We start from the raw sequence: 17,765 nt of genomic DNA, 5'->3' as shown, positions 1-17,765 counted from the left end.
ACCAATGTACAATGTCACGCCGATTAATTAGCCGATAATTGTCATAAATGTGTGCTTGAAATAGTATGAGCTACAAATAATAAATTATAAATTAAGAATCTCCTTTCCAGTAATAATAGGTGATATTCACACGTGCGGAAACAAAAAGATCAAACGGTCGCATATTGCTTTTAACCCGATAATCCGCTGCTAATTAATTGCAATTTGCAAACTGGCTGTCAAAATGTTTATCACACATCACGCTTCAGTACTACAGAGCCTAAACCGCAGACTGGAAGTACGTATCGATTTTTTCGCCGTTGCGTCTGTGTAATTTTGCCAATGTACATGACTGACTTACTTGCGCGTGACCACTCGTATGGGGGAAATTTAACATTTGGGATGCAAAATTGCTGGCCGCTGGCCGGAGAAACGGGGTTACCGCTTAAGAGGGGTGCATTATATAGTGTTTATCGACGGTCGCGGCACAGACCGGCCGCCTACACGGGGTGACCGGCGATGAGGGGTGACCGGAAGTAGGGGTTGGACTGTATTTGTATTTAATTTAACCCACTTCTGCCTAGCGTCTAGAAAATAGGCCTTGGCAAACAGCGTAGACCCAGATGAGACGCCGCATGATGCGGCGTCTAATCAGGGTCTGCGCTTTTTGCTTAAAGGAATTTCTGTAAGAAATATTCTAAATATAGAAATCAATATACTAGACATCCCTCATTTTGGAAATAAATTGATCCAATTTAGAAGGATGGGAGAGTCCACTAAGCATAAATGGGTTAATGTTGATATAGCAAATATGATCAAATGAAGCACAATGATTGCAAACTTAACAGTTCTTTTAATGAACTATTTGTTAATTTAAACCTTTTAATTTTAGCTCGATTGCATCGAAAGCCTCAGGCTTATATAAACGCTCTTGAGTCTGTTTCTTTGACCTAGAACCAGTACTTGGTGTCATTGGTGGAGATCTAAAGAAAGCTCCTTTAGTGGGGATCGGACCCTTGACCCCCGATCGCTAGGCGGACACCATATCCGTTAAACCACGGCGGCTTTAAAATGATTATTATTTGCTTAATCTAATAAATTGTAGTAGAAACAAACAACTTGTCAGAAACATATTCTAACTCTGACGATAAAGGCAGTATTTTTCTTTTGATCTTCTTACTTAGATTTATTTATCTCTTAAAGTATTATAAAACCTCACTGAGATTCTTAAAGCAAAGTATATTCATCATTTTAACACACATAACTTGTATACAGTATGACTGTATCCTTAAACATATTTAGAATGTCTATCTGGTCACTATCTCGTCATTGAGCCCGTAGTGGTGTCTGCTATGTCTTACAGTTTAACGATCATTTTCATCTTAAACCTCAATCTCCACGCAGAGTTGTCGTTCCATGCTCTCACATAAATATCTGCCATCATTAAAAATCCTAACAGATTCGGAAGGATTTTTTTGTTTTGTTTAGAATTATTGTATGAAAAGTAGTATCATTTTTTGTTTTATATGTTGAATATAGTGTATAAGTTTAGGTTCATAATACAAAATAAATTACCTAAATTAACAAGAGCAAAAATAACAACGGGAACAATATTGTACGTACCACGTGGCTCGGCTATCATCACGTGGTTGGTTATGAAAACATGGATTTTATCCGGCTAAGCTGGTTTCAGTCAAATCTCTGCGCGGAGGTTGCTGAAACCGTTGGAAAAAAAAAACGATTTGCACTCGTGTTGTGACAATTTATTCCTTCGTTATTTATATTGGTTGTTTTGGAAAGCGGTGGCATTTTCATTGTAATCACAATTTCAGTTGAATAAATAAGATAATAAGTAAGTAAAACTTGTTTTTCTTATGTAGTACCGTTGTTTATATTCATGCGTGTTTTTTTGTCGGGTAAACCTTGTTGTTTTATCTGTTTGTTCATTCATTCGTGTCTTCGTTAGTTTGTCATCTTGAATCCATCTTCGAAATAGGAGAACTTGCATACAAAATTTGGTTTTCATACAAATTGATGAGCCGAGAGGGACAATTTATACTTCACTTTTAAACACTTTTAAATCGGAATACAGTGACCATTCGTTCCATAAGTGTTCATACGGCACACTTGAACAGAAAAGGTTAAATAGGACATCGCGCACACCACCTGCATGTAAATGTATAATAAGCTTATAACGTGTCGTTTCATTGGTTGCATTGCCTTTGACAATGCGCACACCACCTGCATGTAAATGTATAATAAGTTAATAACGTGTCGTTCATTGGTTGATTTGCCTTTGACAACGCGTACACCACCTACATGTAAATGTATAATAAGCTAATAACGTGTCGTTTTATTGGTTGATTTGCCTTTAACAACGCACACACTACCTGCATGTAAATGTATAATAAGCTAATAACGTGTCGTTTCATTGGTTGCATTGCCTTTGACATTGCGCACACCACCTGCACGTAAATGTATGATACGTTAATAACGTGTCGTTTCATTGGTTGAATTGCCTTTGACAACGCGCACACCACCTGCATGTAAATGTATAATAAGCTAATAACGTGTCGTTTCATTGGTTGCGTTGCCTTTGACAATGCGCACACCACCTGCATGTACATGTATAATAAGTTAATAACGTGTCGTTTTATTGGTTGATTTGCCTTTAACAACGCACACACTTCCTGCATGTAAATGTATAATAAGCTAATAACGTGTCGTTTCATTGGTTGATTTGCCTTTAACAACGCACACACTTCCTGCATGTAAATGTATAATAAGCTAATAACGTGTCGTTTCATTGGTTGCATTGCCTTTGACAATGCGCACACCACCTGCACGTAAATGTATGATAAGTTAATAACGTGTCGTTTCATTGGTTGCATTGCCTTTGACAACGCGCACACCACCTGCATGTAAATGTATAATAAGCTAATAACGTGTCGTTTCATTGGTTGATTTGCCTTGAACAACGCGCACACCACCTGCATGTAAATGTATATTAAGTTAATAACGTGTCTTTTCATTGGTTGCGTTACCTTTGACAACGCGCACACCACTTGCATGTAAATGTATAATAAGTTAAAAACGTGTCGTTTCATTGATTGCGTTGCCTTTGACAATGCGTACACCACCTGCATGTAAATGTATAAATAGTTAATAACGTGTCGTTTCATTGGTTGCTTTGATTTTGACAACTCGCACACCACCTGCATGTAAATGTATAATAAGTAAATAACGTGTCGTTTCATTGATTGCGTTGCCTTTGACGATGCGCACACCAACTGCATGTAAACGTATAATAAGTTAATAACTTGTCGTTTCATTAAATGCTTTGCCTTTGACAACGCACACACAACCTGCATGTAAATGTATATATAGAATATTATGTTAGTTTTGGATAAAGATCAAGTTTATCATGCGAGGCTTAGAACCATGGTAGCGCGAGGCTTGCCGAGCATGATAAACTTGATCTTTATCCAAAACTAACATAATATTCTATTTATCCTATTATTTCCACCCATTTTTTCATTAATAAACATTAAATATCGCAGTTTTTGACAATTTTGTTCTTCCGTAGTTAGCAAACCCGAGTGAGTCATTCCGCGTAGATTTTATAACAAAGTAGTCCCTGAGATAACAAACGTTTTATTGAACAAACAACCTTTGTAACATATGCCACTCATAATGTTGTGTTGAAAACGAGACAACGCTCATTTATATCAATAACAATAATTCAATAACGATAGCTCTATATTATTTACGGGGCACTGGAATTCACGCGCAAGGCTCGTCGTAGTCAGTCGGTTATGGGAATCCGGGTCGTTTCACCCTAAATCCCGTTCGCCCCGAGTCGTTTCACCCTAAGTCCCGTTCGCCCTAGGTCGTTTCGCTCTAATTCCTGGGTCGTTTCGCCCTAATTTTTATACGTATAGCGATATTAAAGGATTTATCTTAGGCTTGTCAGAAGCTGAATGGGATATTGTTTAATACAGTATTAAATTATCTTAATCACTGTTTATTTTGTCTTTTGCTTCAGGTAATGAGGTGCTACAATGATAGAGACGCTTTGAAATAAAACAAAGTACAAAGTTATTTATTTTGCATATATTTTGATAGCTCTAATAAGATTAGATAACAAGAAAAATACACATGTATAAACAAAACATTCAATACAATGTCGAAGCACACATACACAATAATTTGACATACATTTTATTTTACCTAACATAAAACAACTGAGAAAATCACATCGAAATACAGATTTCATTTTATATGTATTAATAAACAAAACATTCAATACAGTGTCGAAGCACACATACACAATAATTTGACATACATCTTATTTTACCTAACATAAAACAACTTAGCAAATCACATCAAAATTACATTGAATACAATGTGGTAGAATACACACAAAATCAGTTGATATAAACTTTGTATTTTACAACAGTCTTTTTTAGTTTTGCTTATTTTAATGTCCGTAACAGACTTCATCGTCTGTTTGATAACACTATCCACTTCACTCCCCAGACAATCCGACAACTAAGTCGGCCGTCATGTTGTCGGACGGTCCGTACAATCTGGACACGGACTTTAAGAAATGTGATGTGGTTTCTTCATTTCCCATGTATTTGTCCCACAGGGATTGTATCTTCTCCTCCAACTTGGTGTATTTGGTCGCGACATCTCGGTCGAGGTCGTCGGCAGCTACTGTGATAGCGACGATCTCTGCCTCAGTCCTCAAGGTGGGTACAAGAACGTAGATGGAGCAGCCACCATATTTTTAAACATGCACATTAGCATCAATTATATTTAATTATATTCATAAGCAATATGGTGTACAAGTAAGAACATCGCATTTCCGTGATAAGTCAATTTCACTGAGTGAGCTACACACATTTTAATACTATTATTTACCTTCGACATCATTGTTTGTCCGTTCTGAACGCCTAAATATGGACCAGTGTTCAGGATTGAACAGCACGTGCTGGAACCACTGACGAACCATGTATGTCACGAGGGCATCGAGCTGTGGAGTGTTCGCGCGGTCTCTCAACGCTGCAAACGTCTCCCGTATGTGTGCAACTAGCAGGTAGGACAACGCCATCGACTGCCTCATATAGTTGTACAGTGCCTGCCGACGTCTGTAAGTGGTTACTAGGTCAAGGTCCTGGACTTTCCGCCAAACAGCCTGTGTCCAGTGGAATACACATCCCTTGATAGTGACGCCAGGAAATACACGTCGTACAGCCAACCACGCCTCTGTAATTATAATGTATTGTTAAATAATATAGCTTTTAAAACACTTAATTGCGAGATAAATATCTAGTAGATAACCGATATATGTCAATGCAATTGAAGCAGTATAAGATTTTTTTTATTGTTGTTTATACTAAGTAATAAAAAATATATGTAATAAATAATTTAATATTGTAATTTACCTTGCTCAAAGTCGAGAACAAAGTTGTCCACAACAAAATTGTTGAGTTTTTCTTTAATGGCGGTAAAAACGGCGAAGTAGTCAGACTCCGTCTTTCTGGACATCAAAGCGAAGACCAGCGGGAGCTGCTTTTTCATCCCATCTTTCTGAATGAAGGCGTGAATACTCAGCAATTGACCACTTTTCTTGAACGGCTCTTTTACAACCTGATAACCAAAAGAATATTGTTGTAGCCTAATTAACACAGACGGACACACGCTACGTAACTTAATATGTCCCCTTGAGCGAATAATACAACTTAGTATACTTATAGATAAGAAAGTGTAGAATTTGAGAAGACAATTTTAGATGAATTATTCAGTGTACACTCACCTTGAATGTACCGTCCATGGACCAGCGCCTTACATGGCAAAGTAGGTTTTGCTGATATTTCGTGGCGAAGATAATGTGCCTTTGGTCTCCAATTTGGATGTCGGTCAGTAAGAAGTCCTCGCACTTCAGGTAGTCTGTGTCAGGCTGAAACAATTAACAACAAAAACTTTATAAATGATCATGAAATTAAAGGCAATACATTTGAAAATACATGTTAATAAAAATCATAGAGATGATATCGTGTTTTAATTATCTGAATATTCGGTTATCACAATTAACGTCGCTTTCACAACTGTGGTCGGTATATTTCACGGACAATATATCTGGCGTTAAAGGTGTTACATACAAAAAACATTAATGTATAATTCAATTAAAGTTAATTGGTGTGTTAATCAATCGGCTTTTATCGTAATACAAACCTAAAAGTCTAAATCGGTTGGTTCCTCTGGCCTATTCTTGGCTCGGTGACGGTTTAGAGCCCACTTTACCAGTTTCTGTTTTGGAGCCAGGAACCGCTGTTCTTCCGGGATAAGGTTGGTCATCACATGCGTCACTACTTCCATGGCTCGCCGGTGAGGATCTAGCTCCATCAAATGCTTGCTCTGAAATAAAACATACGTATCGAAGCTGAAATAAGACAACGTTTGTAACCATTCGGACATTTTAACAAAACGAGAAATTGCACATTTTTCTGTTTGCATACCAATTATTTTTTTAATAAATAAGTTATAGGCCTACCATTGCCGATAACTCTGCTTTGACGGGCAGTCTTAAGTCCGCGGGGTGCACGTGATCGTGTAGACCTGGTTCAAAATGGTCACCGTGTTGGCTGACAGTGGCATGGCATCGCATCTTCTTTGACCGTACACTACACGTCCAGAACGTCAACTTTGTGTTGGCATTCTGCAAAAGACGAAAAAACTACAGTACATTAGTAATGGTCTTTTTGTATTATTATTGGGTGGAAATATTTCGCACATCTTTTTAGCTTAAGAACTGAAAGTCTTTTAATATTAACTTTGTATATACACTGTATAAGCTGTTCGTATTTTAAAAGTATAATGATGTCTGCATGAAATTATCACCATGAATATCAGCCGATCAAGGGTAAGTTACCTTTACTCCATTAGAATAGCCATTGCTGGACACCAATAGTTTCCCGCCGCGTTTACTGCCCTTTTCTAGCACTTTGTACGTCACTGCCTCATCTTCCATAACATGGTTTGGAAAATCTGGTTCTGCATGGAGGGACATAAAATAATTTTTTTAATCATAATTAACATAGTTTTAATTTATGTCTATTACAAAAAGTTTATTTAGTTATTGTATAATGTTAGAAACTCAAACTTAAAACCCGGTTTCCCAAAGCACTACTCATACATAAACAAATAGTAACTAGAAAACAGAATCAATAAACAATTGCACAAAAAGCAAACAAATATCGGACAAATAAAACAAATATCTCTATCGGACTTAAATTATAAGAAAACAAAGTATGACTTTTTGAGTAGAAAGGAAATTAATCAATGTAAAGCACGGACGAGGCGATCATTCATATGCCGGTTATCATATTAAATAAACTTAATTGTTGCCACTCACGTGTCTTGTGGTTCTTCCGGGTCATCTGCCACTCTGTGGTTTACGTCAAAACTCATGTCGAAGTGAGCGTCAACCTGCATCGGCTCTTCCTGGACGGGTTCTGCCGTGGGCTCAGGCATCGGCTCTTCCTGGACGGGTTCTGCCGTGGGCTCAGGCATCGGCTCTTCCTGGACAGGTTCTGCCGTGGGCTCAGACATCGGCTCTTCCAGGACTGGTTCTGTCATGGGCTCAGTATCTTCCCTGTGCTCGTGATGGATGGTTTCTTCCATCGGCTCGGGTTCTTGCGTTGGCTCCGTATAACCGGTTTCTTCCAAAGGGTCTGGATCGATGGGCTGGCGATGGCACGGTCTGCATATAAAATGCAGTTGGAGCTGTGACTTACGGGCCTGATAATACTTCCTTGATGATATACCTAAACAGAACACGTAATCATGGGGCAAATTATGTAAAAACCTAACGCTTATTACAGTAAATAATTTCAACATGCAGACATTTATGGTTACACCTTTACGCTTTCTATGCAAGGAAATGTTCAGCACGGTTATTTGTTATATCGGAATATATTTAATTTTATTTATGCAATATTAGACCACTCTATTTCCCTGATTACATTGTATGCGGCAGACATTAAAAGAAATATTCATTAAAATATTGAAAGGGAAAATAATGACATGTGGACAACTGTAATCCAATTAAAATCACAATCTTATGACATAATTGTAATGTCTAAATTTTCACGTTAACTTATTTAATAATGTTAGAAATGATTAATGTTATGAAAATAATATATCAAAGTAATAACAGTTTTACGAATCAATCCTAATTTACATAGTTTTAATTAATTTCAAATAACCAAATCTTAAAATAGCTATTGTATTATGTTAGAAATGCTTAATTTTATTAAAATAATATATCGAAGTGATAACAGTTTTACGAATTGCGTTAAGACCCGGTTTCCATAAGCACTACGCATTTTGTAAGCATATTTTCCATTTTAAAGTCACATCATACATTTAATTCATGAAGATGTAACAATATTTAATACATGAACTAATAATAAAGAGAAGATATAATCAATAAACAAATAAACATAAAGATGTAAAGGAAAATTACAGTAAACAAATATCTTTCAGAGAATAAAATGGGCTGTTTACATCACCGACTTATTTAATTATTTACATCTTTCATACGTCAAAGAGTGTCAGCGCTTAACGCTAATTGAAGTTGAAATATGGTAAAAATAATATTTGTTAATACCGCAAATCGAAGAATGGACAGAATTATTAATTATTAAACTATGGAAATCTTATTACATATATAAATTTATGAAAAACAGCGTTTTTTATAACAACGATAACATGCAGACAAATAGCGCCGACACGAAATATAAATACAATAGATAAGCATCTCGTACCTGTATCACATGTCCGATGTTGCCATCTGTCACATAAATCACATCATGTGATGGCATGTTGGCGAGGTGTGACTATCCGATCACACGAAATACACAATTCGTCTGCCATAAGAACGTGTCGAAATATAAATTCACGAATGACGCTGCCATGGCCAAGTTGCTTTTTATATACACTTTCGGCGAATATCTTGAGATCAAAAGATGCAAACTAGCTAAAAGTTTATAAAACTGTATAACGCCATTATAATATCTTCTTTTAATGTTTCTGTGCTAGTAATAAGCAAATCATCTGATCACACGTCTTCCGATCTAAGTTTGTTTGATAATTTGACATGTGCTCGCGAGAGAATTTTTTAATTTAAGACTTATTTATTTAGATCTGTGAGTGATCCTGTACTCGAGGAGTTAATGACATTGAAGTTTTGGATGTTAAAGGTTGCCCCATAAAATTGTGATGTTAACAGCCTTGCTGTTGAAACATTGAATTCCGTGTTTACAGTGGAGGTTGTGTGGTGGGTGGGGAACATGATATCTGAATTCAAAGTGTATTCAGGAATTGTGACAGACACGGGATTTGTTTGTGAGGTTAGTGTTGCTGTACATGTTGTGTTTGTTTTGCTGATGGTGTGTTCAGACTTCGACTGTGCTTTTGTGGAAGTTGACAATATAGCTGAACATGTTTGAAGTTGCTTTTCAGTCACTGAAGAATAGTTCAAGATGGACTGAACATTCTTATGACCAGTAATAGCCATAATTTCTGTAGGAGGAACATCATGGCCTCGCAGCTTCTGGACAAGATGTTTTCGCGCAGAGTGGTTTGTGTAACGATTTCCATCTGGAAGATTTGCTGCCACCGCCATGGTTTTGAGCATCTTTCCTAATTTGACCTTTCCAAGACGTTGTCTCAAAAACCACTGACTGGAGCAACCCTCTCTGGTGCGCGGCGCTGGATCATCATCGTTTGAAAATCCATCTGGTCACTTTGCTGAATAAGCTTTGTACATGGCGATTGGGTCACGAGGAGAATTTACATCAAACATCTTGGGCTTGACCTTCCTGTAGTCGCCCAGATTCTCACCAGTGCGTGTTTTTGTCTGCCTCTCATGAAACTCTAAGAATTCATCACCCTCGGAAGTGGTTCGCAGCTTCACATCTCCCCATCTAAATAAAAGGTATGCAATGTTTTTTGTTTTGTTTGTTTTTTATGATAAACATCTTTTTTTTCTACTATTGCTATTTTTTTACACCAAAAAAAAATAAATACTACTGTAGTACACAAAAATACAGTCATGGCCACCCCATTTTGTTATAAATGAGTCGCGAATTGTTCAAATTGTGAAAAAACGAGTCGAGAACTTTCTAAAATTGTGAAAATTTTAGTCGCAAACTTTCTATAATTGTGAAAATTTGAGTTGCGAACTTCTTGTAATTGTGAACATTTGAGTAGCGAATTTTCAAAATTTGTGAAAAACGGCAATTCTTACAGACGGAAAAAAGCCCTGAACGGTGTCATTTGAATAGTTATGGCTTCCATACATTAAAATGGTGTTTTTTTTATTATTTTGAATGGCGCGCCTTTAAACCGGTCTGTCAGTACTATATCAACTGTTTGCTAGAGGTCTTTAAGCTTCCATTTTAATACTATATTGATAATATTTGTAAATAAATTTAGATGCTGTCTTAAAATTTGAAATACAAAATTGTTCGCACTTCCACAATTTTGTCAAATTTGGTGACATTGGACTCTGGCAGTGGACAGCGACACCCCTGTAAATCATTTGTCACACTAACAGTATCATTCATCAATAATTTTATTTGAAACAAGCTTATCTGCATTGAATACGGTTTCCAAAATGTTATTAGTTTCAAACAAAATTGTTAAAGTTGCTGTTCTTAAAAAAAACACATGTAATTTGAGTTGTCCCTCTTAAGCCAAAGTGGAGACTGTTATTCAGCCACATTGCATTTAACAGGGAACATGGAGTGTGTGGACCAAGGACAGCAGATTCCCACATCTGGTCTATGTCCTCATCAGTTAGAGGTTCAGCTTCCCTTGAGCGGTTGCCTTGGCCCTGTATAGAGCAATTTTAGTGCAGAATATTTACAGCATAAATAAATGAAAATAAATATATAACAAGAAAACAAATGTTTTGTTTTATTATTTATTTCTTTATTTTATATTATTTAATAACATTCTAAATTGATAATAATTATAAATATATTTATTTATTTATGCCTATGAGATCGTTGAAAATATAAGTTTCACATGAACTTTATGAATGAGGTCAAAAAAAGTAGTTCCGTCTATAAATAGCAATCTAAAAAAAATACCCCAATCTAAAAATAGCGATAGTATAAAGGTCATGTTTATGCGATCGTTGTTCTTCTATCGATATTCATCTGGTAATAGGATAAAATAAGTTAATACCGTGTCGTTTCATTGGTTGATTTGCCTTTGACAAAGCTCACGCCACCTGCATGTAAATGTATAATAGGTTAATAACGTGTCGTTTCATTGGTTGCGTTGCCTTTGACAACGCTCACGCCACCTACATGTAAAAGTATAATAGGTAAATAACGTGTCGTTTCATTGGTTGCTTTGCCTTTGACAACGCGCACACAACCTGCATCTTAATGTATAATAAGTTAATTACGTGTCGTTTCATTGGTTGCTTTTCCTTTCAAAAACGGCTATGGAGCCAATATATAGTCTCATTAACGAGTCATGACTTTGCTTACTTCAAGTGAATTCTTGACTTCAAAGGCGGTGAATGAATGGCCCAAGAAATAATTACTAGTATTAGACAATGTCCACATAATTCATGTTGCCTTGCTGGAAGTTTTACTCAAACTTTAAATGCAGCTCTTCCAATCTAACTAGCCGATCTGTAACCTTTATTTTAGTTTGTTGATAGAATTGTATATTTCCATACTAATACTCAATATTTCATACAATTGTCTTGTCTGGACAGGGTTTAATGCACATTTTCCTCTTCGAACAACTGCTTTTAATATTTTCATTGTGCGTATTACAATTGTATTTTAAAGCTTCGGTCTTTTTAGACAATGCATGTGCAACTGCACTTATATCAGTAGCCAGGTTCAAAACTGAATTGTGTAAAATAAATTATAAATCATTTCATTACGTACTTATAATAAAAACAATAAAACAAACTTAAATCCAAAACATGTAAAACAATACTCAAAATATGTGTCAAAAGAAACATCGTTATAAAAATACAAATAAAAGCACTACATAATTATTATATAGTAATTTGCTTGCCCCCTCTCCCCCCCAAACACACTAAAAGGAACCTGGGTTCGAGACAAACAACCAACGAGTTCGTGGCAATCTTGTACTTTACACACAATGTTTTCGACATACATTGGATATTGGATAACATATGAGTTTATTTAGCGAGGCTTGACCATATCTTAACCACAAGCTTTGGTATTAATTTCACCACGTAATTCGTATCGATATTTTACATTTACCTGGTTTGATATTTAACCCATTATTTTCTCATATACATGTAGTTTCTTCATTTGGAAAATGAACAGAAGAAAATGGCTTAATCTCCACACAAATTTGTAATGATGTCATGAATAATATTCAAACTGACATCATTATAATTCGAGTGTTTTATGTTTTCTACAAGGTGTTACGTTAATGCTTCATAAGTTTACACCACTAGATTTTATTTCGTCGTTTGAGGCGTGATGATGGGGTTTAGATCACTCTATCGATGTTTCCATAAGCTCAAACAAATCATATTAAGGATACATGCAAGTGTATATTAACAGAATAACACAATGTTTTTGTTGCTCGTTCATCTGCATGTGTATATGAACACGTATTCGGTTCGGATTCTAAGTACGTATTTCTTTTCTGTGGTTTCAGAACATTACCTTTCTGAATTCTTCTTTGATGATTTCTGTTTAAGCCAAAGATAGATTGGTTTCTGACTAATCACTTCACTTCTTGAGATAATACATTTTCAGTAACATCCACCATCTCCACATTGACATTCAACAGCAAGCACAAAACCTTTACGTGTACACCACGTTAATCATAAACGTATAATACAATCATAACAATTACATAAAAGTGCAAATTCAGCTGCACCAACAAGAGAGAACCCCTATTAGAGTGTGTGATATATTATTCATCGCACGGAATCAATGGTCTAACAGTTAGACACAAAATTAATGCACTAAACAAAACACTCAAATACACAGCAAGCATACTCAAAATGAATATCACTGTGGGTCACCGCGTTTGAACAGTCATTGAAAAGTATTGGGTTTTAAACAGGTATTATTTACACAACATTTAAGTAAAATACAGCATGCGACACATATTTAAACCCAAACACAACAACAGGCAAGTTGCATATACAACAAGAAGATTCAGTTCGTAACGTAATGGATACCCATTATGTTACGGTCCATTTAGCAAAATACAATTTGTATTTCAACTAATAGTAAGAACAACATATCCAAAATTGTATTTTCCTTATTTTAGCCATTCATTAAAATCGACTTAAATCTAAAAATATGGTAAGGGTGGCGGTGTTTGGTGGTGCCGATGGTTGAAAATATATCACAGGCGCCGCAAACATTTCGGCAATTGTTGTTAATGTGGTAGTGGTTGTCTTTTTATTAATGTTTTTGTTGTCTATTCTGTCTTCTTGGTCCAGCAGTTTCATCTTCATACACCTGTCTTTTGTCCACAGCATCACGCAGAGCTGTCATTAATCTCTCTTCGGCTATACGTATCGTATCAATGCCGTAATTTTCAAAAACCTTCCTCGTCTGTTTGTCACTTCCAAGCGAGTGGTTTCGTTTGCATCTCTGATCAAATTTGCATTTACCGTCGACATAATATTTGCAAACGTGTAAGTGTTGACAGTTTCGGTATTTGCAATTCCCTTCGTTGTTATAAAATTTGCATACAATTGGAAGGGTGGTCCAATTACGGTTGAAGAGGTTTCGACATAAGTTCAAAACATCGCTGTCTGGAAGCGTATGAATCTGTTTGCTTTTTAAAACCTTGTAATTGTGCCTTTCTCGGAGGTTATGGGAAAATGGGCATCCTTTTTCTAATTTACAAAGTGCAATGAGGAAAAATTTGCAGATGTGCAGATCATTGCAATTATGTGTGTGCGTCGTATCCTGTATATATAGTTGACATATTTTCAGATTAATAATATACAAAGGCATATTGTTATTGCCAGGAGCTGAACTTCTTGCTGAGGTTTGATATTTACTCTTACTTCTTTTACTTCGTTCCTCTGTGCGTGGAATGCGTTCGTTGGGCATGACATTTTCTGGTGAAAATGACCCCAGACTTTCTGGGCTTTCACTATCATTTCCGTCCATTGCTCTGTAAGACCTTGCGTACGAGTCTCGACTTCGGCTTGTTTTTCTGAGTCGGTCTCCTTCAAAACTTGCACATTCGTGTTCGTACCTTTCGAATATTGAACTTCTGCATCCATCTATTTCTGAGCTTGAACTTCTACCTCGACCTTCATCGCGTCCTGCACTTTCTTTTCTATATATTACTGGGCTCGATGCTAGAATTTCACCTTCTTCACAGTATAATCGCCAGATTCTATCCCGTTCTGAACTTGAACATCTGACCTCGTTTTTTTCGTGTCTAAAACTGCCCCATCTTTCTGAGCTTGAACTACTGATTGGCCCTACTACAAATCTTGAACTTCCATCTTCAACTTTATTCGTGTGTGTGCTTTTTACTTGACGTTCTTCGTATCGAAACCATCCAGTGTTATCTTCGTCAGAGCTTGAACTACTGGCTCGGTCACTTTCGTTGCTATCGCTTTCCGAGCTACAACTTCTGTACTGATCTTCCCTACCTGTATCTTTTGCAGCTCCACTATATGTTGGACTCACTCCCGCCATGTTCGTACTGAGAAACAAATGAAATAAAAAATGTATGTACCAAAGATTGGTAACTGATATTGCGTTATGTATTGTGCAGTTTCAAAACGATTTTCGTTTGTTCCTTCGAAGAAATTCAGCGGGTATAATTTAAGAATAATAACACGCAACGTTATAGGTAACGATTGTTTAGCACCTTTCTTTCATGAAAGGCTGTTTTGGCATAAATCCATGTAATAATCTCCTGATTATATATTGACTTGCATTTCGCAATAGCAAACAGTACTATTATTTTGTATTTGAAATGCTTATTCTAACTCATATTACTCACTTTGATACAATTATATCTTAATATATCCAGATCTACTTAAAACATATCAATCGATTCCGCTAGGTTTTTTCAGAAAACGACAATGATGTGGAACGGTTTTCCACTTAAACCAGCCGATTTATTTATATGCATACAATTGACTGTCTGAAAGAGTCCATAAATCTTGATATTCGATACGTACAGTTTGAACACAGGCACTCCCATACGTGTATTTGTACAATTTGTATATATATTAATCAAAACGCCAAACTTAGTCGGGCATTATGTATTCAAAAAACTTGAAACTTGGAACTTGCTAATTTGATGAAACGCCTATTTATATAATTATATTCAATGGCGTTGTACAAAACATGTATATGCACATACAATTGATAAAAATAAGAGTGATGGATACTATTATGCAGCATTAATTAAAGGGGTCTTTTCACGTTTGGGTAAATTGACAAAATTGAAAAAAGTTGTTTCAGATTCGCAAATTTTCGTTTTAGTTATGATATTTGTGAGGAAACAGTAATACTGAACATTTACCATGCTCTAAAATAACCAATATATGCATCTTGTGACGATTTGAAAACCCGAAAATTATAAAGCGTTGCAACACGAAACGAATTAATAATTTGGAGATTTTTGTTGTTGTCGTTAAATTCTGTGAAACTACGAGGATTGCTAAAATAAAGTATAAAATACGTTAGGCATTGTATCCGGAAGGAGGCCGAGTGGTCTAAGTGGGTACTTTTCCTCCGGACTCCAGGGGTCAGTGGTTCGAGCCCTGCTGAGGGTTACCTTTTTTTCTTGTTTTAATTTTATTTTTGAATTTTTACTGGAGCTTTTTATATCTAATGTTTACATTTCTAAATATAAAGCATTTTATGACAAACTTCAAAACATGCCAACATCTTTGAAAAGGCCCCTTTAAAGGATTAATAATCTAAAATTGTGTGATATAAATAAAAATGCTGTAAGAAACTTAATGATATATTGAGCAAATTTTTGAAAACATAAAGACGCTGTTTTTCATTAACTGAAAGGATACGTGAAAGGATATTTCTGCACTCCGGCTCTCGGATCCCACAGCTACGTCACCCTTACGGACAATTCTTTTGGGTTTTAACCTTATTTAAACTATTGTGACTACAAGTCACAAATAGACTGACCAAGTGTGACTACACGACACAACTTGAAGGTTAAAATTACAGTGGGACTATAAGACACAACTAGAGGGGCTAAGCGTGACTAAAAGACAGCTGGATGATGCCATTCAATCATTGAGCAAAGAAGCCCTAATGATTTTTGATTACCGGTCACTTATACAATAAATATCCTTGTCGAGCAAAGAAGCCCGTACAATTCTTTTATTTATTGGTCCTCCGAGTCCTGATTGTTGGACAAATAAGCCCGTTGAACTGAGACTCGATTATTTTTAAAATCACAGGTATTCAAATTTAAATAGGTTGTAAAAGTCTGTGAAGAGAAATGTTTTCAAATTCCATTTGAAAATATCTATTGAGACAGAAGTCCGGATGCTTGATGGAAGGTCATTCCAGAGTTTCGGACCAACAACTCCGAATGTCCTGTCCATGAAAGTTTTTCTCTTTGTGCGTTTCACATCATAACATCCGTCATACAAGGCGGTGGATCGTAGGTTACGTGCTGGTACTTTTTCTGTTAAAAGTTCTGTAAGGTATTTTGGCGCGTGACCAACAGAACAATTATACATGAAGGCTGGTAATTTGAATGTTATCCTGGTCTTTACTGGAAGCCAGTGAAGTTTATACAAAGCATCTTTTGAACTGTCATATCTCTGTCGACCGAGTACCAATTTGGCACACATGTTTTGGATACGTTGCATTTGGTTTATTTCGCACTGAGCTGTTCCATTCAATATGATATTACAATAATCCAGATGGGATATTACCAAAGACAAAACGAGTATTTCTGTTGCTTGAATAATGGTGTAAATGATGTCGTTGTTTGTGTTTTTTCGGCGCAGCTGTCTAAGTTCGCCTACTTGACTCAGATCTCATGCGATACTTTATGCCGCGGCAAAATTGAACGCCAATCGTATGACAGATTTTGTCAATTTAAGGAATGCTTACATTCTGAAAAAGTTTAACGTTTATCAATAACTGTTAATGCTTTTATATGTGGTAGCGATTATCTATACTTTAACATTATTTTGCAATATTTTAATTATCTTTTGCCATAATCAAGTGTAATGGACGTTAATATAATTAAATAATTAGTTTATGCGGCCTAATTAGGCCTTGCACAATGAACAACGGCGAAGCTGGCAGAGGGAGACAATTCAATCATTATGTTCGTTTCACTATACGTTCATGATGGCATGTCAGCATGTCGTTTTATTTTACAAGTTAACACTTTAAAGTGTCATTTATCATAAACGGTCAAAAAATAGATAGCAAATTGGCCGTTTATATTTACTATTTAATTGCATCGGTGTGTTAAGCTGGAATCTCTCGTTATACTAGTAATCGACTTGGATCCAGTAAATTAATTAGTGATTCATACTTAAAATAGAAACGGTGAATTTACGCTTATACATGTATAAGTTGAAATGCATACACGCATAAATAAGCAAAAACAGAAGTATAGCTCATTAATTTTAATAAATGCTGAATTTATATACAGTCGAAACCTCGAACTCGAACTAGCGAGGACCGACTACAAAAGTTTGAGCCATCCGGAATTCGAACCATTTG

General features: G+C 36.1%; 2 protein-coding genes across 2 annotated transcripts; both read right to left on the bottom strand.

The window, feature by feature from the left end:
* Positions 1-7,395: 7,395 nt before the first annotated feature.
* On the bottom strand, positions 7,396-11,443 carry LOC127835786 (protein TsetseEP-like). The gene is made up of 4 exons (XM_052362223.1): positions 11,438-11,443; positions 10,827-10,885; positions 9,795-9,974; positions 7,396-7,747 (listed from the first exon to the last, which is right to left on the bottom strand). The coding sequence occupies exons 1-4, from the start codon at positions 11,441-11,443 to the stop codon at positions 7,396-7,398; spliced, it is 597 nt and encodes a 198-aa protein (XP_052218183.1).
* Positions 11,444-12,992: 1,549 nt separating this feature from the next.
* LOC127835785 (protein mono-ADP-ribosyltransferase PARP12-like) lies at positions 12,993-16,876 on the bottom strand. The gene is made up of 3 exons (XM_052362222.1): positions 16,799-16,876; positions 14,776-14,914; positions 12,993-14,143 (listed from the first exon to the last, which is right to left on the bottom strand). Exons 1-3 carry the CDS (start codon positions 16,874-16,876, stop codon positions 13,476-13,478), a joined length of 885 nt encoding a protein of 294 aa, XP_052218182.1. The 3' UTR covers positions 12,993-13,475.
* Positions 16,877-17,765: the final 889 nt, after the last annotated feature.

Source organism: Dreissena polymorpha, chromosome 6, assembly GCF_020536995.1.
Source record: "Dreissena polymorpha isolate Duluth1 chromosome 6, UMN_Dpol_1.0, whole genome shotgun sequence".
NCBI lineage: Eukaryota > Metazoa > Mollusca > Bivalvia > Myida > Dreissenidae > Dreissena > Dreissena polymorpha.
This window is presented reverse-complemented; position numbering and strand designations above follow the sequence as displayed.

Coding starts and splice junctions, on each gene's coding strand:
- LOC127835786 (XM_052362223.1), bottom strand. Junction 9,975..10,826: donor GATGAGGACATAGACCAGAT/GTGGGAATCTGC, acceptor CCTTTTATTTAG/ATGGGGAGATGTGAAGCTGC. Junction 7,748..9,794: donor TACAAAGCTTATTCAGCAAA/GTGACCAGATGG, acceptor TTTTATATGCAG/ACCGTGCCATCGCCAGCCCA.
- LOC127835785 (XM_052362222.1), bottom strand. CDS start 16,876: ATGTGTGCCAAATTGGTACTCGGTCGACAGAGATATGACAGTTCAAAA. Junction 14,915..16,798: donor ATAAACTTCACTGGCTTCCA/GTAAAGACCAGG, acceptor CTTTCATGAAAG/AAAGGTGCTAAACAATCGTT. Junction 14,144..14,775: donor ATATCAGTTACCAATCTTTG/GTACATACATTT, acceptor CATTTTCACCAG/AAAATGTCATGCCCAACGAA.